General features: G+C 41.7%; 1 protein-coding gene across 6 annotated transcripts in view; it reads left to right on the plus strand.

The window, feature by feature from the left end:
- Positions 1 to 23,066, plus strand: part of SLC25A13 (solute carrier family 25 member 13) — a 181,831-nt gene that overhangs the window by 152,617 nt on the left and 6,148 nt on the right. For all 6 annotated transcript variants that reach the window (XM_032304864.1, XM_032304867.1, XM_032304865.1 and 3 more), the window contains one exon: positions 15,528 to 15,666. In XM_032304864.1, coding sequence (XP_032160755.1) covers positions 15,528 to 15,666 — 139 coding nt within the window. The remainder of the gene's footprint in view (positions 1 to 15,527; positions 15,667 to 23,066) is intronic.

Raw genomic sequence — 23,066 nt, forward strand, 5'->3', positions numbered from 1 at the left:
GAGGAAATGAGAAATAAGTGTGCCCTACAGAAACTGGGGTCCCTGATGGAAAACCATCTAGCAGGTTCCTGCTGCACTTAGAATAGAGTCCCAGCTCCTCCCCGGTGGCCCCGTCTTCTCCACCCTCCATTTTGTGCCATCCTCTTCTAGCTACACTGGCTGCCTTTCTTTTATTCAGGTATTCCAAGTTCACTCCCTCTGCCTGAAGGTTTCTTCCCTTCACATCTTAGGTCAGCAGAGGCTTGCTCGGAAAAACAGCCAGGTCGCTCATTGTCCCTAGTGCCGTCTTCCAGTTCTGTTCAGGGAACCCAGTACCATCTGCTGGTTGTAGATGTGGTTGTGTGTTTGTGTCTGCTCATCTAGAGTATACTCTGATAACAGAGAGCTAGCTTTTTCACTGCTGTTTGTAACTGTTTGTGGCACATAAATAGACATTTGATAAATACTTGTTGAGCAAATGAATGGCAAGCAAAAACCAGGTGTTCCCAAGTTACAAACAAGGATATTAGAGCGCAGAAAGTGAGTGAAATGGCAAGTAGTGACCAAAGATTATGGTACCAGGGACATCAAATGTAAAGAAAGTATCTGATTGAAAGCTTGATTTCGCATTTCTGGAGTCTTCCATTCCTTCATCTAGCAAGCTCTGCACTGGGCACTGGGGATACAAACAAAAATGCATGGTTTTCTAAGAAGTTCACCATCACATGGAGCAGTCAGACAGGTAAAAAGATCCTTGGAATACAGCATGTGTGCAGTTGGGAAGGGCTGTCAGGGAGTGTAAGACGTGGTCCCTGGGGAATTGGGGCTGACTCAGTGGCAAGGACAGAAAGGCTTTCCGAAGGGGAGGTAGCCTTAAAGGAGGAGTCATTTTTCACCAGTGGAAGGCAAAGACAAAAGGTGTGATCAGGATAGTGTTTGAAGAAGGATAATTCAGTTTCAGTATGGACATGCCACGTAGGAGCTTAAGATTGAAGGTGGGTGGCTTGTTAGGAGGATCTAGGCTGGGGATGGTGGGAAATGATGGTGGAGATAGAGGGATAGAGGGGGTATGTTTGGGGTTTTTTGTTTTTTATCAGTTTAAAATTTAGATATGTTTGCCATATATAGATAGATAGATACAAATATATATATATATATATGTATCAAGTTTTATTTTCAGTGAGAGAGGGGATATATTTGAACGATGCTTGAGAATCCATCTCATAAATTCTTGGAAAGTGTGGCAAAGTGAAAAATAAAGATTAAAAGATGACTTCCAGGTTTCTGGCTTGAGCACCTGGATACAGTAAACTTTAGAATTTTCTGATATTTAAGAAGCTGCAGAAACTTCACAAGACCTTCTATCTTGTGTTACCTTTCTAATTGAGATGAGAAGCCCAAAAATCTTGGTTTTACCCAGGTGACTTAGTAGGCAGGGGTAGGGCTATAAGAGCCTGTCTCCTGACTCCCTGTGTGGTGTTTGCCCTGCCCTGCCTTTCTGAGTATAAAACCAAAGCCGTGTCAGACCTTGTCAGAGGGCTGGGGACCCGAAAGGCTCTTTTAAGGGTCATATGCATGTGTGAAACTAGGAGAGTGGGTAATATCTCCAAGCCGATGGGACTCCAGTGATGCAACGTGGAGACCACCCGCATCTAGGTGGCAAAAAGAAGAATGGATGGAAAAAACTAGAAGCAGCTCTCAGGTGGAAAACTGAAATGAACTGTTGTTAGTAGGAGTTGGTGGAGGGATAAAGTACAGAGGAGGTGGGTAGCAGTGAGTGGTATTAAGTGCAACAGAGACCAGACAGGATAAAGCCCAAGAAAAAAGGTCTTTGAACTTAAAGATGGAGGTCAGCAGTTATTTTTAAAAAATCAATTTAAGTAGAATGGCAGAAGTAGAAACCTATATGAGAAAATATTAGCAGCTACAGACCACTCAGCTTAAAGATTTTACTGTGAAAGAAAAGAAGAAAAAGAGTACAGCAACTTGAAGAAAAGGAGTGGAAGGATGTTCAGGAGAGAGGAGGTTGAGAGATTCGTTGCCTTTTTCAATTTTGTTATGAGAACTAGAGCTAACTATAGACAGGAAAAAGAGTCTCTAGAGACAGAAGGATTTGAAGCATCTGAAGATAGCAAGATCGAATATGGTGCTAGGATTTCAGGAGAGGCAGTAGAGACAGAGCCCAGGCTTGGGAGAGAGAAAGAGAGAATGCATGTCGGTGCATAATGGCACAGACACTCACTGGAGGTCGTGTGACTGAGCGCTTACCTGTGCCAGGCCCTGTGCTTCAAGCTCTATATTATGTCGTGTCATTTAATTCATACTACAGTCAAGGAGGCAGTTAGTAGTGTTTTTTGTGGGGGTTTTTTTTGGAGGTTTTTTTGTTTTTTTTGGGTTTTTTTAAGCTCCCAAGTTACCACCGAGGCAAAGAAGTCTTGATGGGTTTGGGTAATTTGTCTAAGGTCACAGACGTTTTAAGTAAGTAGGAGACTGGGTTGCTAACTCAGTCCAGTCTCTCTTTCTTTGAAACCTGAGCTATCACATAAAGGTCTGTTGAGACAGATAGGAGAGAGCACATGCTGGCTGGTTGGGGGAAGTTTGACCACAGAGTTATATACTGAGCGCAGACAGGGAGCCATAGCTGGCAGGTTTGGGGTCGTCATTGACAGTGAGAGTGGAAGTGGAGAGAGTTGAGACAGCGCTAAGCATTGTGAACTTGGCTTGGCTGAGGCCCGGGCAGGTAGCTGCTCTTGCTGTTGGTTTTTTTTTTTTTTTTTTTTTTTTTTAAAGATTTTATTTATTTATTTGGCAGACAGAGATCACCAGTAGACAGAGAGGTAGGCAGAGAGAGAGAGGAGGAAGCAGGCTCCCTGTGGAGCAGAGAGCCCGATGCGGGGCTTGATCCCAGGACCCTGAGATCATGACCTGAGCTGAAGGCAGAGGCTTTAACCCACTGAGCCACCCAGGTGCCCCTTGCTGATGGTTTTTTGTAACCAGTGCTATTTGTATACGGTGGCTATCCTGGGAGAAGGACTCCGCTTTGCTCTGTTTTGTTTTTTTAGACTAAGAACATGTTAGATCTTCTGTCAGCTCTTTAAATTGTAGAAATTAAAGTTATTTTATCCCTTGTGAGGCAAAAGGGCCCTTTATTTTTTTAAATGTTAAGCAGCGTAGCAACCAGGAATCTCATATGTTGTACCAAAAGCCCCAGGTAACCTGGCAGCAGGGCCGTATTGCTTTTGCTGTTCCAAGTGATAGCTGTTGGTGTGCCTTCCTGATGGCTTTGTCAAAAATACCCTCCACGGATATGCACATTTTGGACATCTTATTTAAAAGGCCGAATTTTTGAAGTTCGGAAGAGGATGTCAAATACCTCAAGGGGTCCAGGTTTTGTATCTAATATGGTGAGAATTTGAGAATAATACTGGAAGTAATATGATATTATCCGTATTATGCTTAAAGGTTGCCTTAATGAAAAAAAAAAAAACCTGGAAAGAAAAAGACTTTCTATCTTCCTGTCTCTGTGTTCTAGGTGCATCAAAGAGGAGAGTCTAGTTGTGCACATGTTCACAGGGTTGTTGTCGGGATTTACGAAAATAATGCATGTGAAGGACATAAATTAGAAACTAGCTCATAGTTTGTATGATGTGTTATTATTAATTTTAAATTATGGGATGTCAACTAATGGATAACCTTGTAGAAATACGTGGTTCCTGCCACTCTGCCCCAGTCCTGGGTAGTTTCTGATGATGTGTGGTCAACAGCTGTGTCTAGGTCAGGCATGCTTCTTTGGACTTTGGAATAGGAAATAAAATTTATTTCCTATTATATTCATTTATTTTATTTAATAAATAAATAAAATAGGAAATATAGGAAATAAATAAAAATAAAATAGGAAATAAAATAAATAGGAAATAAAATAAAATAAGAAATAAAATAAATTTATAGGAAATAAATAGGAAATAAAATATTTTATTTCCTATTTCCTAATAAAATAAAATAGGAAATAAAATAGGAAATAATAGGAAATAAAAGGAGGAACCTTGAAAAATACTGTTTTGTTTTGTTTTTTTAAAGATTTTATTTATTTATTTGACAGAGAGAGATCACAAGTAGACAGAGAGGCAGGCAGAGAGAGAGGAGGAAGCAGTCTCCCTGCTGAGCAGAGAGCCCAATGCGGGACTCAATCCCAGGACTCTGAGATCATGACCTGAGCCGAAGGCAGCAGCTTAACCCACTGAGCCACCCAGGTGCCCTGAAAAATACTGTTTTTATAAAACACTACCCAAGGGAGTTAAATGTGCTGAAAAGAGGACTCGAAAATGTTCTTAAAAATATTAGAAAATGACTGCATTGTACACCTGAAGCTAACACTATATGTTAACTGTATTGGAATTAAAAATTTTAAACTTCATAAAGAAAATAAAAAATACTGGAAAATTATTCATTTTTTAAAATCATTTTTCCATTTGTTCACCAAATATTTTTTGAGGGCTGACACTGTACTAGGAGCTGGAGTTACAAGGATGAATATGCTATCATTGCCTTCAAAGTGACCAGTGCTCGGGGAGGGGATAGAATATAACCATGTTGCCATAGTTCTTTAATAATTAGTGCCATAAAGGTTTTTTGGGTTGTTGTTGTTGTTGTTGTTGTTGTTTTGTTTTTTAAAAGAGGAAAAGAGGGTGTGGAGAACAGAGGGTGAGAGAGAATCCCAGGCAGGCTCTATGCCCAGTGCAGAGCCCAACATGGGACTCAGTCTTATAACCCTGAGGTCATGACCTGAGCTGAAATTAAGAGTTGGTCACAACCAGTTGAGCCATGAAGCTGCCCCATGTTTTTTTTAGTAGGCAAACTAGTTTTTAAAAGTAGAAAATTCAGATATAAAAGAGTATATGACAGGGGCACCTGTCAGGGGCACAGGTCATGATCTCAGGGTCCTGGGATGCAGCTCCACATCAGGCTCTCTGCTCAGCGGGGAGCCTGCTTCCTCCTCTCTGTCTCTCTCCCTGCCTCTCTGCCTACTTGTGATCTCTGTGAAATAAATAAAATCTTAAAAAAAAATGTTTATTGACTGTAAAGTTAAGGAGATACACTGTGTGACACTCAAAAATTCCCCTTTGGGGTCTGATCAATTTAGCAAACCAGTACAAACCTAGGATTAGGTGTTTTGCCAAATTAAAGATTGGCTCTTAGCCTGATAAATAGAAAACTCTACTGTGATTCAGGTGTGAAACCATCTAGTAGTAATACTTCAGCAGCAAGTTGTTTAAAGACTATATTAGCTATTTCTATTTTCTGCTGCAACAGGACAGTGTGCTTTTCATTGCTAATGGTAATGACCTTTATATCATCACCTTTTATTGAAGTTCCTTTTGCTAAGTATTATACTGAGTACTTTATGCTAGTCATTGGATCTAAATTCTCATGTCACTAAGAAGTTACATTTAATAGATGAGGAATTTGAGGTACAGAAATACTGAGAATGTATAGCTAAGTGGCAGGGCAGTGATCTGAGCTCAGGTTTCTGACTCGCAAAGCCTGTATTCTTGTTCCAACAGTGTCCTGCCATTGGTAGGAAGTGGCAGAATTCAGATATAGATCCATATTAAGATGGTACTTTAAAAAAATATATTTGTTTGTCAGGGAGAGTAGCAGGCAGAGGGAGAAGCAGACTTCTTCCCCCTCCCCGCCCCCCGCCCCAGCAAGGAGGCCTATGTGGGACTCAGTCCCAGGCCCAGTCATCATGACCTGAGCTGAAGGCAGATGCTTAACCAGCTGAGCCATCCAGATATCCCAGAGATGGTACATTTTGACTGTTCTTTGTTTTTTGTTTTTTTAATACAGTCTGCTTCTTCTCTGAAAAGTCATTTTCTTCAAGAAGTTAGTTGCATGTAGAAAGGTGGAACATGAGGATGATAACCAGGCTTGACTAGGTGATCAGCCGTAGTGGTTGACAGTGCAAGAGAGATGGCCTCCATTGAGTGTATGTCAAGGAGAAAAAGTGAAAAAGGAATTATCAGGGGGTGTTATGTGTATAATATTGCACATTTTGAAGGAAACTTGTCAAAGGAATGTATCAAGAGCAAGCCAGCTTGAACATCTCTTTAAGGCAGTAGGTTCTCCTCATAGGGTTTCTGACCATTGGCAGATAGGATGTTTGAGCTGATCACCCCATTGAAAACAATAAAAAATGTTGGGTAATATACTTTAGTGTATTTTGTAAAAGCCTTTTCAGATTCATAAGCTAGTCAGGAGTATCAAGCCAAAATTTAGGTGAGATAAGCAGAACCCTAAGGCTGGCTGGCTTTGGCCTTCAAGGCATTTGCCAAACACCTGAACTTGAGTATTAATTCTTGATGTCCCAGGGGACAGCCACATAACTGCCCAGAGTGCTAAGTCTAAAAGAAAAGGGTATAACTCAGGTGGGCAAGCAAGGCACTTACTGTCAGGTGCTGAGCTTGTTGAGCAGTCCCGTGACTGAGTGCATCCTTCACGTCTCTACTTTAGGGACTACTCTTGCCGTATCTAATTCCTGGTCCTAAAGAAATTCCTCTTCCATAAAGCTGGACTTCAAAGGGTTATAATTGTAAGCCAACCCTTCTGTGTAAGGGTATAATTAAAATGCTCTCTTTTACCGCTCTGGACTATAAGGAAAATTGCTTTGGTTCTGGAGGGAGAGAGAAGAGAGAGGGGAAGACCCACTCTTGGTAATAATTTGGAATTCTAAGCTTGTCTCATATGGGTTTGCATTGTTAAATTTCTATTTCTTGGGTGATTAAAAAAACTCTCAAGCTGGCAAAGTCTTGAATTGGTAGTACCCCTAGGTACCTGACAGAAACAAACACAAGTTCTCTCTTTTTTATTTTAATTTTTTTAAAATTTTTTTTAAGACTTTATTTATTTATTTGACAGAGATTACAAGTAGGCAGAGAGGCAGGCAGAGAGAGAGGAGGAAGCAGGCTTCCTGCTGAGCAGAGAGCCCAATGTGGGGCTCGATCCCAGGACTCTGAGATCATGACTGAGCCGAAGGCAGAAGCCTCAACCCACTGAACTACCCAGGTGCCCCTCTTTTTTACTTTTTTTAAAGATTTTATTTATTTGACAGATCACAAGTAGGTAGAGAGGCGGGCAGAGAAAGAGAGGGGGAAGCAGGCTCACTGCTGAGCAGAGAGCCTGATGCAGGACTTGATCCCAGGACCCTGAGACCTTGACCCAAGCCAAAGGCAGAGACTTAACTCACTGAGCCACTCAGGGGCCCCCAAACACAAGTTCTCTTGAAAGGAGCCCACCTTCACACCTGTTAGGATGAACAGTGGGCATTATATGTAAATGATGAACTCCTGAACTCCACTCCTGAAACCAATATTGAACTGTATGTCAACAATAACTAGAATTTAAAATAAATAAATAAATAAATAAATAAAGCCCACCTTCAGCCCAGACCTCAGAGTTTCCACAGATATTATTCCAAGGAAAAGGAACAGCTCATAGTCTAAAATCTCAAGTCACACAAGGAAACAAGGGACTTTAAGAAGAGATAGCAGCTTTTTAAACCTACAACAGGCAGCTTTTTAAACCTACAAAGATTTAAATTTCAAAATTATCAGAAATATAAAATGAATGTTTGTATTTGTTTTAAAAGATTAAAAGGGATGAAATATTTATAATGATTAAACTTTAAAACCAAACATTTCAAAATTCTGGCTTTAAGAACAGACTAAACATAGCTGAAGAGAGAATTAGTGAACTAGAACATAAGGGAATGACTCAGAACAGAGAGATTGAGACAGAGGAAAGTATGAGCTGATCTCATAAGTATAAAAGGAAACCAGAAGGAAAGGAGAGATGATATCTAAAAATTCCCCAGAACCATTAAAAAGCTATCAGTCCTTAGATTCAGAAGCACAACAAATTGCAAGTGGGATAAATAAAAATAATCCAGATTAAGATGTCACAGTGACACTGCTGAATACCAAGACTTCCGGGAAGTCCATAGATGGCCAGAAGGAACAGCAGGTGCCCCCAAAGGAGAATGGTTGAACTGACAACCAACTTAAAAACCCAGAATAGTAAAAGCCAGACATCAGCACAGTGTTTTCAGTGTGTGGAGGAAAAACCTTTCAACTTAGAATTCTATACTCGGTGCAAGTGTCTTCCAGGAACAGGGATAAAATAAAGACATTGTTTAGACTAGCAAAACTGAAAATGCATACCACAAACAGGCCCTTACTAAAGGAAATTCTAGAATGTACTTTAAGTAGAAGGAAAGTGATTCAGATGACAGTTTGGAGACGTAGCAAGGAATGAGGAGCAAAGAGTGGTATATGTTTAGTCTAAATAGCATTGTGTGAATTTAAATATATGTGTGATGGTAATTACAGTTGTTCATATTTTTAAAGCTAGAATTAAAGTACCTGACAATAAGATGGGGGGGGTTGCTTATAATGTAAGTTGTATAAAATGCATGTATTACACAGGAGGAAGGAGATAACAAAGACAGTAAATACATATATTAAGATTTCCAGGGTAGAAACGCTTAGAGTAAAAACAGTCTGAACCTTGCAAATAGATAGTGGGGAGATGTCAGAAGAAAGAAGGCAAGAAAGGAAAGGAAAGGAAAACTGAAAAGGTGGGACATGTTTTATAGATTAGCTTTGTGAAGGCGACATGCTCAGAGACTACAATTCCATGTAATAAAACTCTGTGCCACTTCCTGAATTTCTAGCCTGTCTAAATGTGAGCATACTTGATGGCAAAGCAGCATACAATAGAACAGTAGAGAACTAGAACCCACACAGGAGTGGCATTTCCTACCAAAAACAAAACAACAAAAAAAGAAAAAACCCTTGAGTCTCCAAGATGCTTTGGTTAGAATTGCAATGAAATTAAGGAGAAGCCAGTATCCTGAAAGTCCCCAGACTAAAGAAACTAAATAATAGGTTTTGATATTTCATATTCAAATTGAAGTAATTTCAGTGTCACCGATATCAAGTCTCCAGTTGTTGGCTGGGTCATTTGGTTTTAACACCAGTGACACAATCTCATAACGGGTCTTGGCACCAGTGCTTTTTCTCCACAAGATACTGAAACTCACCCTGTTCAAATCCCAGGCACGTGGGCCTCACTCTCCCTTGACTGGGCAGGAGAGGTGCTGCCAGGCTGTGTATACAAGGGTTAACTCACTGGGGAGAAACCAAGAGGAATGCTAAGGATCAAGACCTGACATGCTGCCCATTGTTTGTAGCTCCAGGATCAAAATATACAATTATACATGCCAAATAAATTCTAAACCTGTAAGGTAGGAAAGGAGGGGTGGCTCTGACTACAGGTGCCAGAAGCATTAAATAACGTCCCCAGACAAGGTGCACCACTGTTGTCTTGAATGCTGCAGGTCCCTCCGTCTGGCATTTTACCCCCTGCCAGACAATGTGCATTCACTGCAGGAGTCTCTGTTGAGCCTCCGTCTCCCAGACCTGCTGGCTCCTGGTGCCCGGCCCTGACACAGAGGTGCCTTTGTGAGTGTAATTACCTTCCCCTGTATGAGAAATACTCTGTTTGGAGCTGTGGTTGCAGGTACAGCTCGCATAAGCAAGAATTAGCATGCAAAAAGACTGCACTGCCCCAACTCCTTTATCAGCAGTCATTCTTGAGGCTTGTTTTTTGTTCCTCAGATTGATTGGGTAGGTGTGATACCATCCAAGATGCAGAGCTTTAAAGGGAAAAAAAAGAGCCTTTGGAGATAGCAGAGAGAGAGAGAGAGAGAGAGAGACAAATCCTGTTGTGTTCTTTTGACAATTTCATGCCTGACAGAGCTGCCGGAGTAAACTTGAGTGGATGCTTCTAGCAACTTAAGAACTGATTAAGCTCCCTTGGGCTTTCCCCAGTGTCCACATCAAAAAAAAAAAAAAAAGTGTGAAGCAGAAAACATAATTCTTTGGCCACAGCAATACTGTGGCCAGCGTCCCTGAGCCTGAGTGGCCCATGCTGACAGTGGATGATTAACCGGAGGTTAAGTGAGACGAAGCCTTGTAGAAGTTGGCCTAGACTCCGAAGAGAGAACGATGACAAGAGGCCTTAGATTGATACAGAATGAATGGAGCCAGGGTGGAGAAGTAAACTAGTTTGAGTTTTGATTCTAGTTTATTTATATATAGGTCTCCCCTCAGATGCCTTTTCTCATTCCTGTTATTAGTGGGCCTTTTGTTAAAAAGAACATTAAAAAAAATTTTTTTTTCCCTCTTTGGAGAAGTGCTTTAATAAATACCAAGAGATTCGATTATTGCATTTTGTGTTTATGAATTTTCCCCCAAGTGATTTTACTGTGTGTAGAGAGGAAATGTAGGGCTGACCAGAGAGCATCTTGAGGGCAGAGTTGCCCAGAGAACCAGTGAGAAAGATGTAAGGCAGGAAAATGTGGGGATTTTCCTATAGGGCAAGAACATTTAAAGATTTATTTAAGGTGGCACACACTTTGTAATTGATTAATTTTTTAATGGCCAGAGTAGTGATTTCGGTGTTGCTGACGCAGGCTCTTGGGCAGCACGGAATGTTGTCCCTGAGCACTTCGGAGAGCTGAGGCATGGAGCAAGTGGATTTCAAGTCCGACAGGTTCCGTGACGTGATGTGGGACTGCAGAGTGGGTACTCACAGTGGAGAGAAAAATTCTCACTGTTGGAACTTTGAAAGCCTTTTTTCACATCCTGCTTCCCTTTTCATTGTGCAGGAGCCACAGGTCAGGTGTTGCCGGAGGCAGCCTTACAAATTGGCACCTGCCTTTGTGCGGTGGACCTGAAGAAAGTAGTGGGGAAGGAAGGGGGGGCAGTGGAAGAAGTCTTTTTCTCCAACCTTTTGCAACTTTAGCTCTCCTGGGGAGTTGGGCTTTGATGCCTGCAATTCCCGATGCCTGAGAGGGATTTGCTGCAGGGAGATGCCTGAGCAGGCGAGCAGATGCCAGGAGAGGCTGGGACACCAACACCTCCTCGGGACTTTTGTGGTTTTACCATCATTTATTTTTAAGCCCGTGCCCCCACAGGTTTTCTTTCTTCCTTGGCTTTTCCTTCTCCCTTTTCTCAGATAATCAGAAACCCGTGACCTCTTTCATGGTCTGATCTTCATTCTAACATGTGTAAATTACTTGACAACATTGTCTGATTCCAGGTAGGAAAAATATGTCTTCCTGACCCATTTTTCCCGTGGTGGTTCACAGTGCATCTTCGGTTTTTCCTTAGCTTTGTTCTTTTTGTTTGTTTGCTCACTTGTGTTTTCATCAGGCCGTTTTTCTTCTCAGGGATCAGGAGTGTTTTCAGACATCTTAAACGTGTTGCACCCCTTACGAGACATGTGTTGTCACACAGATGCAGGATTTGTTGTCATGATTTCAGGACAGGAGGGAGTATTCCTTCTTGGGAAAACCCACCTGCGGCTTCCCATGGCCTTACTCTTCGGTGTCACAGGGAGGTTTCTAATTTCACATCATGTCTTCTTCCTGTGGCCTCCTAATCATCTTGAAGCCACATAATCATCTGACTTCCTCTCCTTTTTTTAAATATTCATATTCCAGTACAAAATCCTCAACTGCTTTTTCCTAAGTTCTATTACATTGTCCCCAACAAATTAGAGATCTTTGTTTGAAAAGCTAAAAGCTTGACTTTGGTTTCTAATACATTTCTCCAAGAAATGGGTTAGTTTTCCTTGTAGGAGCCTGACCATGTATCCCAAAGCCTCTGGTTTCTCTTTCTAATTGTGTTGCTTTGATCATTGTTGTTTCTGTGTGACTTGGTGGAGTCCAGTCAGTGTCACCAGAACATCCCTTAGGCACAAGCTGACAGCCACAGATTTTGCTGAGTGTTCTCTAGCCCCTGCTCCCTGGCCCTCGGTGCCTACTCTGTGAAATAGGCAGCATTAATCGAGGCAGAGAGAAGAGCACGAAGAAAATCAGAACAGCACTAAGGCAGTGCAGACATGTAGAGGTGTGTGGAATTCACTCGCTGTCTGCCCTCTAGTTAACGAATCATCGTGGGGCACCTGGGTGGCTCAGTGGGTTAAAGCCTCTGCCTTCGGCCCAGGTCATGACCTCAGGGTCCTGGGGTTGAGCCCTGCATTGGGCTGCCTGCTCAGTGGGTAGTCTGCTTCTCTGTCTGCCTTCTGCTCCCTGTGCTTGTGCTCTGTGTCTCTCTCTGTCTCTCTCTCTCTGACAAATCAGTAAAATAAAAAAAGGAAAGACTCCTTTGTGGAAAGGGTGGTATTTGGGCTTTAAGTGAATAGAGAGGTGCTATTCAAGGAGTTGATGTTCCCAGCTTAGCCATCCTCAAGGTCGTTGCAGGGTGATTGGGTTATCTTCATTGATCAGATGAGTGGGGCATTGAGCAGCTTTACCTGAGAGGAAACAGGCTGACCAAGGAGAGGAAGGTGGACAAGTGAAGGCATTACAAAGCTTTGAGAAGGGTGAGGATACGAGCCCTGATTCGCAGGACAGCCAAGACCAAAGATGGCTGTACAGTTTTGCAAACAGCAGATAGAAAGGAAATTTAGGCAGAATGGCTAAGTAATGAAGGAGATGCTAAACCATACCAGTCCCTACCTCCCCACTCCCACCCCCCAAATAACCCCCACAAAACCATACACCATGAATTGAAGGAGAAGAAAAGGATAACTCAGAATCACAGAATGACTGTCCCAACTATGGAATAGCTGCTAATTTTACTGATGGAAGGAAATGCTCCAAGGCATATACAGTTGCATTGGTTCTCTCTGGCTGGTGAAAATTAAGCAATTTAAATTTTTAATGCTTTTCTCTATTGTCTGTGATGAGCAGTTAATATTCTATAATCAAGGGGGAGAAACATTTTAAAGGAAAAATATTACCAGCAAAACAATAGACTGAAGTTTGGCTCTTAGATGTGAAGATTTTGGGAGATGAGGTTAAAAGTAAAAACTAATAGATTTAGTAAAAAGCAAGATTTGTGGGAGGAAGAATTTTATCAGCCTAAAAGATGACTCCAAAGAGATCTGTTTAGAAAGCCAGTAATACGGCAGTCTGTCTTTTACTATATAGAGGGAGTGGGGCATGAAGATCTCAACTGATCTTCATTTGAATTGGTTCTTTGGCATCTAATTTGAGTATCTCCTGAACAGAGTAAGCTAGCAGAACTTACCGGAAGGTCTGCAGGCAGATGAGGCAAAGGAAGTAAATGTAGTGAAACAGCTGGTGAGGGTCTTCCCCTACATATGAACTGATCCCAAGGGAAAGACTGGACGCTGAGCATGGATCCTGATGTTCTGCTGTACTTTCTCCCCCTGGAAAAAGCTGGGGGAAGTGGAAGGATTTGAGAGTCCTGTCCTGAGTTTTGCACCTGCCTCTGGCCCTGCCTCCAAGGTTGTCCCCTGAACGAGCCAGTAGTGTGACCCTTAATAAATGTGCAGCTGATAGATTAATAATAGTCCTGGGTACCCTTTGCACATATATATAAAAGGAGGAATTTGGGTGTGGTGGATTTTTTGGTTCTTCTTTTCAGTTAGATATTTAACCGTTTGGGGGTAGACAAGATACAGAAGTGTGGGTCGATCAGCAGAACGTGATGTACATCCACCCCCCTCCTTTCTGAGTATCTGTACAGAATGGACAGAGGTATCTTTTTTTTTTTTTTAAGATTTTATTTATTGGGACACTGGGATGGCTCAGTGAGCTAAAGCCTCTGCCTTAGGCTTGGGTCATGATCTCAGGGTCCTGGGGTCGAGCCCCGCATCGGGCTCTCTGCTCAGTGGGGAGCCTGGTCTCTTTCTGCCTGCCTCTCTGCCTACTTGTGATCTCTGTCTGTCAAAGAAATAAATAAAATCTTTAAAAAAAGAAAAAAGATTTTATTTGCTTATTTGACAGAGATCACAAGTAGGCAGAGAGGCAGGCGTGGGGTGGCGGGGGGTAATGCAGGCTCCCCACTGAGCAGAGGAGCCCAATGCGCGGCTCCGTTCCAGGACCCTGAGATCATGACCTGAGCTGAAGGCAGAGGCTTAACCCACTGAGCCACCCAGGCGTCCTTGGACAGAGGTATTTTAATATATCCATGGGTAGGTTGAGGAAGAGTGAGCAAGACAGAATCCAGATTGTAAGCATTTGTTCTGGCTAGAAGGATGGGCCAAGCTAGGACAAGGTTTACCAGGATGAAACAAAGCCCTGCTTATGTTATTTATTTAAGGCAGCTAATGAAGTTACAGTATCCATAGGTTAATGGTAGTTCATATGAAAAAGACTAGGGGTTTTATTACCCACAGTCTCAGTTTGAGTCAGGAGTGTAATGGTGGTGTCGCAAAGCCAAGGCTATGGTAACAGATGTGTCATGTTAGGAACTTTGACAGAGTGGAACCTAGCTTCAAGCAAAAATCCCCGCGATCCAACATCATTCAACCTTACTAAATTCACTGGGCTCGGCTAGATCTGTTGAATCTGGATGGATTCATTATTTTCTTTGAAGAATCTCTCAATTTAGTGGAAATTTTTAGGTATTAGAAATCTGTGAAAGAAATGATACTAAATCATTAGGTGTTGAAAAGGGGTGACTTCCTTCCCATTTAGCCTTCCTGAGACACAGTATGTGTCTCGTGGTTTTCATTAGAATGCTACGTTTCTGGGCACACACCAGTTCTCAAGGCCCCTCCGTGCATTATTTTGGCACCAGAAATTATTTGAAGACTTTGCTGTAGTTGCTAATTGCTCTACGCACAGCTCTTAAATGGGTGGGAATTATTGTAAATATGTTAAAGCTTTAGAACAAGCATTTATCAATGTTTCATACCCTAGAGGAGAAGGGTGAGTATGTGAATAAATTAGGGGATCCATGAACCCCTTGAAAAGGTATATAATTTTTTACGTATGTGTAATTTTTTCTGGGAAGGAGTCCAATGCTTTCATCAGAATCTCAAACAAGACAAAAACAAACCTCTTCCCCTGCTACCTATATAATTTGTCTACTTCCTAGTATGTAAACAGAGGGTACCTTGGTTGTTAACTGCCCATCTTCTGAGAACAGATACTCCTTGAAATGCCAGTGAGTGACATGGAATTTAAAAGGATGTTGTAGGCAGAGTTCCAAAAGTGTTTATTTTTTTTTTTAAAGATTTTGTTTATTTATTTGACAGAGATCACAGGTAGGCAGAGAGGCAGGCAGTGGGGGGGGGGGGGGGGCGGGAAGCAGGCTCCCTGTCGAGCAGAGAGCCTGATGCGGGGCTCAACCCCAGGACCCTGGGATCATGACCTGAGCCACCCAGGGCCCCACAAAAGTGTTTAAATTGGAGTCTTATCATTGAAATATATGAGAACTATCCCCTTCTTGCTCACACCACACAATAAAATTACTTTTATTTAAAAAAAAAAAACCTCAGATTTATTACTTGCAGAATTTGGGTTATTTTTTTCTGTTCCCCTTTCAGCTTGTGAGTACAAACTCAGTCTCCTCCAGGAATATTTTGTTCTGAGGTAAGTTCCAGAAAAGCTTGATCTTCTCAATGGGATATGTGTTTCATGTGGTTTTTCTTCCTTTTCAAATGTACAGGGTGCCAAAGCATGCTTTCTGCGGGACATTCCTTTCTCGGCCATCTACTTCCCGTGCTATGCTCATGTGAAGGCTTCCTTTGCAAATGAAGACGGGCAGATTAGTCCCGGAAGCCTGCTCTTGGCTGGCGCCATAGCTGGTGAGTGGCCCTCACAGAGCTCTGCTTGCCCCAGGCCCCTCCCATGTCACTGCCCTGGAATTTCTTACTTACAATTCTTGATAGGGCTCCTCTGAGGGGGCTGTAGATTGCTTTGAATAGCTACTGAAAAGAAAGGGGAAGAATTTAATCTTCTGGCAGATTAGATTAGGCAAGCTTAATTTCTTAACTCCAGAAAAGGCTCATTAAAATATGGTGCATTTTGTGGTATTGTTGAATTCTAAGTTCTGTATTCTTTCATAGTTTTGCTTCACAGCAAAACGGTGATAATGGTTCAGCCAGAAGTTTTTTAAAAATTTGAATACTTGTCCTTAAAGGTGTCTAACCAAAATAGTTCATAAATGCTTGTCCAGAATTTAAGCAGTGGTTATTATTTAATAACTTTTTAATTAATTTTTTAAAAGATTTTATTTATTTGAGAGAGAGAGAGAGAGAGAGAGAGAGAGAGCACAAACTGGTGGAGGGAGAAACAGACTCCCCACTGAGCAGGAAGCCGGAGGCTGGTTGGATCCCAAAGCCCTGAGATCATGACCTGAGCAGAAGGCAGATGCTTAGCCCACTGAGCCACCCAGCATCCCAGCAGTAGTTATTATTTAGATAAAAGTAACAGTAGAATCAGTAAGTCTCAGCCTGAGGACATACCGGATTCCTCTTAGCTGTGTTACAGGGCCAGGATATGTAAATTGAGCCCCAGAGGGAAATGGCTCTTGTTTTCTGTGCTACAGTGAATATGTCAATACAAAAACAACAACAACAACAACAAAACAGTGAATATGTCAATACAAAAAAAAAAAAAATAGATGAGGTCTGGGGAGGGCTTCTACATCTCAATGTAAATTCCCAGAGGAGATTTGATTATGGTCACTGCAGGAATCCGTTGGATCTTTGATGCTCCGTGTTCAGAGACCCTAAGGGCTCTAGCAATCCGGATTTGCTCTCTAGGTGGTGGCAAACATTTAATGAGTTAACAAACCCTAAGGCAGTCGTGGGATGCCTGGGTCCAAATGTTTCTGATACTGGCGTTGTTCTCCAGAGATGTGTGGCTTGAGTCTCAGGAGAACAACCCCCTGCTCTGAGAAGTTGTTTGCTGTTTTGTGGACCTGCCTGGAGCCTGGGAGCCCCTGAAGGCAGGAACCAGCAAGCTCCTCTTTAATTCTTCGGTAATCCCCTTCTTTGCAAGGCAGTGATGTTGGTCAGTGAAGCAGGGTTGTCTTTTCTTGGCTGCTCAGGGGCCTTCATCGTTCCAGGAGGCCACTCTGCTGCTATCACGAAATCATGATTTTGAGACGAGACTATAGAATTCCCAGTTTTAATCCCAATTTAGCTATTGTTTAACTATATCCTTTTATATGTCCTTTACATGTGCATAAGTGAGTATTTTTTAAACCAAAAATGACAGTACAATGCATTTTGTGCATTGCACAAGATAAATTACTTACTGGAAATGAGGTAGGACCTACTGGGAAGAACTGCCACACCACTTAATAGTGTGCTGGGTGGACCAGTTACCTCACCTCTCGAGCCTCCGCAGCCATCGCTGTGAATGGAGACGGTAATTGTGCCAACTGTTGAGCCAGTCTGGGAGGTGCAAGTGGGAACACCTGTGTGGAGGACTTTGCATCGTGCCTAGCACACAGTAAATTCTCGGGAAGTACTCGCCAGTATGATGCCGGATCCAAGAGAGTCTGTCTGTAACTTACCTAGAAATCAGTTGTGAGAACAGAAGATACATGTTAGAGCTCAAAGTCTAGGACTCTCTCACAGCTGAGTTTTCCTCACCCCACAAAAATAGCGCCTTTACGTCTTCCATTAGAGAAAGGTAGTCAACCAGGTTTCATCGCCAGGTAGGAATTTTCTAAGCAATCCATGCTACCAGAGCTGTAGAAATTCCTAGTGGATTTTTTTCCTCTTTAAGGTTTATTTTCTTCCTTCTGTTACTTTTATGATTAGGAAAATAATATTGCTAATTATAAAATATTTGGAAATTAATTGAAGGGATAAATAAGAAAATATTATCTGTTATTTTGCGACTGTAAAATAATCCCTATTTAACATTTCTGCTAAGTTTTTAACTTGCATAGTTGCTTAGTTTTAAGAGTTATAATCACACTGTGGAGATGTGGTTTTCACTTACTTTCATTACTGAAGCACCGTTAGCCAGCACCGCAAAATGGTTGATGGCATATTGCTGTGGGGCCAGACTAGGCAGATTCAAGTTCCTGTTTCTGTGATCTGCCCAAGTTCTGTAACCCCTCTCTGCTTGTTTTTCCATCTGCATATGGGGTGAAGAGTAGTATTAGTCTCATAAGCTTATTATAGAGATCAGTAGACATAAATTAATAAATGTAAAGATCCAAGAAAGTACCTGACACATAAGTATTTTTAACACATACATAATACATAATAATACATATTTTTTAAGACTTTATAAACCTAGGTTTTTTTTTTTTTTTTTTTTTTTTTTTTTAAAGATTTTATTTATTTATTTGACAGAGAGAGAAATCACAAGTAGGCGGAGAGTCAGGCAGAGAGAGAGAGAGAAGCAGGCTCCCGCTGAGCAAAGAGCCCGATGCGGGGCTTGATCCCAGGACACTGAGATCATGACCTGAGCCGAAGGCAGCGGCTTAATCCACTGAGCCACCCAGGCGCCCCATAAACCTAGTTTTTAACTGCTGCATATTTAACTCTCAATCTTAGGTACTTAAATTTTTTTAAAAAAATTTAAATACATTATATTATTTTTAAAAAAATCTTTGTGCTTAAAGACTTTTTTCCCTATTCTGGGACATTTTTCTTAGAGAAATAGATCTCTAAAGTTACTTTGCTGGTAAAACCGTAGGACCATTTTTATTTAACGCATTACCACGGTATCCTTGAAAGTCGGAACTGGAGCACCCTGCTCTCATAGCCCTGCAGCCATCTCACTATCTTTCAGAGTGGTTCTTCAGATAACTTCTCTATTCCCTATCTGTGGCTGCCTAACAGATACCCCAAAGCCCGCAAGCATTGATCATCTTTCTCACGGTTTCTGTGGACTGGGAGTGGCTTATCTGAGTGCCTCTAGCTCAGAGTCTGTCTCTCACGAGGTTGCAGGTACGATATCCGCCAGAGGCTCGACTGAAAGCAGAGAACTCCCGTCAAGGTGGCTCAGTCACAAGGCCGTTGGCAGAGAGGGCTCACTGTTTGTTGTTCACCTTGGATGTTGTTGTGACATGGTGGCCCCCCAGAGCCAGGTCAGAGAGGGATGAAGGGACTGGAGAGAAGGGTAGGTAGAAAAAGACAGAAAGAAGGCAAAGCAGTAGCTGCCATGTCCTGAGTCACCAAGCCCTGAAGTTTAACTCCTTCATTTCCACACCATCCCCTTGGTCACACCCATCAGGGAGACTGAATAGAGGCAGAGGTGTGAAGATAGGAGGTGAAGGTCATTGGGAGTCATTTGGGATCTGACCACAATGCTTCTTTTCATTTTATTGTCCATCTTCTTCCCTGTAGGGCAGGAGAATACAAGACAGACTGTGGTTGGTTTTTTCCTTCAAAGAAAAGATTAGTGTCAAAGCTTGATGTACCTATCATCCTTGTTTTTCAGGCATATTTGGGAGGTTCCAGTCAATCTGGTAAAAATAAAGAACAAGTGAGAGGTACAAATATTAGAAAAGAAGATGTGAATCTCTCATTATTTGTGAGTGACTATTCAGCTTAAAATCCAAATAAAAATGCCCCTAAATATATCAGAATTAACAAGTAATGTAACCTTGTTACAGAATGAACATAAACTCTATCTAGTGATAAGCAGGTAATGGATGTCAAAGGAGGAAGCAGGACAACCAGCTAGCCGCTCAGGGTCTAACCTTGCCCTGCAGGCTCAGCCATATTGCTGCACTGTGTGGAGAAGGGCAGGAAGACTTCTGTGGAGACATGTGTTGTGCCCAGTGCAAGAAGGGCAGTGAGCACAGAAATGCCCTCGTGTGGGCTGTTGGATAGAAGATGGGTCACATCCCCACATACCCTTTTGTGGATGCTTGTGAGACCAAAGCCAGTTCCTAGGGAGAAGACATACAGGAGGAGCAGGCTCAGAATGCTGGGAGGTAGAGCTGGAGGGAGCTGTGTCATTAAGAGAAAGGAGAAAAGCTTACCTCAAAATAAGCACAATGAATACCACTGACTTTGTATTATAACACAAATGTCTCATCACTATTTTTATGTGTGTCTTTATATAAAATATAATTTTAGATTTAAGTTGTGCTCCTACCCAGAATACATATAATTTTTGTTGAGCAATTGTATTATAAAAAAGGTGGATCTGGGATTTCATTAATATCATGCTATCTATATTTTGATGGCAATTTCAGTTATTCAGTAAGTACTATCTGTTTCTAAAAATTCTGTTTGACCTGAGGTTAGATTGCTTTAGCAATATTTTTTAAAATTTTTTATTTTTTCAGTGTTCCAAGATTCATTGTTTATGACCACACCCAGTGCTCTGTGCAATATGCGCCCTCCTTAATACCCACCACCGGGCTCTCCCTACCGCCTACCCCCTCCAAAACCCTCAGTTTGTTTTTCAGAGTCCACAGTCTCTCATGGTTCATCTCCCTCTCCAATTTATCCCCAACTCCCTTCTTCTCTCCTTCACCCAATGTCCTCTGTATTATTCCTTATGCTCCACAAGTAAGTGAAACCATCTGATAATTGACTCTCTCTGCTTGATTTGTTTCACTTAGCATAATCTCCTCTAGTCCCGTCCATGCTGATACAAAAGTTGGGTATTCATCCTTTCTGATGGAGGCATATTACTCCATTGCATATGTGGACCATATCTTCTTTATCCATTCGTCTGTTGAAGGGCATCTTGGCTCTTTCTACAGTTGGCGACTGTGGTCATTGCTGCTATGAACATTGGGGGTACAGATGGCCCTTTTCACTATGTCTGTATCTTTGGTGTAAATACTCAATAGTGCAGTTGCAGGGTCATAGGGTAGCTCTATTTTTAATTTCTTTAAGGAATCTCCACACTGTTTAGCAAAGTGGCTGCACCAACTTGCATTCCCACAACAGTGTAAGAGGGCTCCCCTTTCTCCACATCCTCTCCTACACCTGTTGTTTACTATCTTGTTGATTTTGGCCATTCTAACTGGTGTAAGGTGGTATCTCAATGTGGTTTTATTTGAATCTCCCTGATGGCTAATGATGATGAACATTTTTCATGTGTCTGTTAGCCATTTGTATGTCTTTATTGGAGAAGTGTCTGTTCATGTCTTCTGCCCATTTTTTGACTTGATTATGTTTTTTTGAGTGTTGAGTTTGAGGAGTTCTTTATGGATCTTGGATATCAGCCCTTTGTCTGTAGTGTCATTTGCGAATATGTTCTCCCATTCTGTGGGTTGCCTCTTTGTTTTGTTGACTGTTTCTTTTGCTTTGCAGAAGCTTTTGATTTTGATAAAGTCCCAAAAGCTCATTTTTGCTTTTGTTTCCTCTTGCCTTTGGAGACATGTCTTGAAGGAAGTTGCTGTGGCCAATGTCGAAAAGGTTACTGCCTATGTTCTCTTCTAGGATTTTGATAAATTCCTGCCTCATGTTGAGGTCTTTTATACATTTCGAGTTTATCTTTGTGTATGGTGTAAGAGAATGGTAGAGTTTCATTCTCCTATACATAGCTGTCCAATTTTCCTAGCACCATCTATTGAAGAGACTGTCTTTTTTCCACTGTATATTCTTTCCTGCTTTGTCGAAGATTAGTTGACAATAGAGTTGAGGGTCCATATCTGGGCTCTCTGTTCCACACTGGTCTTTGTGCGCTTTAGCAATATTTTAATAGGGGTGGTTGTTGAATTCTCAAAATCTGGAGAATATTGATTTTTTTTTTTTTTTTTTTTTTAGATTTATGTATCTGGTTGCAAACTGGGACTATCTAAATACTGGGAACATCTCCAGTATTTCACAGGATAGAATAAGCCTAATTGATATTTGAATTTGTGTTCATTGACCAGCATAACTTCATTTGTCAGAAGGTGAGAGCTGAAGCAGGGAGCCTGAAGTTAAGAAACTAAGGTTTAATTCCCTGTAATGAACGTGTTGCTTTTTGATAACACAAAGAGCATTTCAATATGACTTATGGATAGTCCCAAATAAAGGATATCTAGTACTTCTCAAATTTTAGAGCTTCATCATACCAGGTGATTTTAATTATCAGTGATGAGCCAAAGGGTAAGTCAGCTTTGACTAAGTTATAACTCGGGAGTATCTTTTCAAAGCTGTTCAATATACGGACAGTGAATTGCTAAATATGTGTAACTGTCAGGACGCTTTTGCAAATTTATTAAAAAGATTAAGTTAGGAGAGAAGTACTGTTGGCACAAATTTGTTAAATGATGTGGACAATAAAGGTTAAGACAATTTAAAAGCAATTCTTAGATCCTCAAAAAAATGTAATGGAGAGATTGAATCAAAGTAATAGACTGAGCATATTCATCTATCTTTCCTCTTCTCCCGAATACCTGAAAATGTCAGAAAATACATTTTTTAAAACTCCTATTGGCACTGGAAAATGTTAGCCCCAGCCCTGGGAAAGGAACAGAAGCATATTGAGTCTGAAACCGGACCGGTGGGTACCACGGCCCAGGACGCTGGCAGGAGAAACCATCCTTAATATAAGAAGAGAGCAGGAGAACTGTAACCTCTGAGGGAGTCACAGAATACCGAGCGTTGGGGAGGCCTGCAGGTAAATCTGTCACAGGAGTTCAAGAGCTGCCTTCGTGGCAGGAAGGTGGGGCTCTGTCCTCCCTGCTCCTCTTTGTCTCCGGCTTCAGACAGCACCTGAATCCAGACTGTGAAAGCCCAGAGCTGTTTTGCAAAGAAAAGCATCACCTGCCTGGAGAGGGCAAGTGTAAGGAACTGAAAGAAAGTAGGGTAAGGCTTCAGGTTCCAGACTTTCACCGCAGATGGCAAAAATAAAAAAAGAAACGAATGGTAACTGTCCCCAAGAGGGATGTAAAATTATTTCTTTTACTTTGAGAATGAAGTGCTCCACAGTCCAGAGATTTGGAAGGTCCCAACGCTGCCAGGCCTCCTCACCCCCGGTACCTAGTTTGCAGGCCTCCCCCATTCCACAAAGCCCATTGCCAGCCCTCCTACTCAGGAGAGGAGCCTGCAGAGGAGACTGACCCTAGGGGATGGTAGAAACTAGCACTACACTAATCAGCCCATTTTTGAACTTGAATATCAAGAGATAGCCAGGTGTTCCTCAGACATGGAACAGCAGAGGAGTTTCAAGGAAAACAACCAATTCAGAGGAAAGAGAACTTTTAGGAACTGTAACTAGGATCTGCAGAGATTTGAGAAGAAGAATCATTCTTTAAATGTTTTTTCTTTATTTTATTTTTTAT

This window comes from Mustela erminea, chromosome 11 (assembly GCF_009829155.1).
Source record: "Mustela erminea isolate mMusErm1 chromosome 11, mMusErm1.Pri, whole genome shotgun sequence".
Taxonomy (NCBI): domain Eukaryota; kingdom Metazoa; phylum Chordata; class Mammalia; order Carnivora; family Mustelidae; genus Mustela; species Mustela erminea.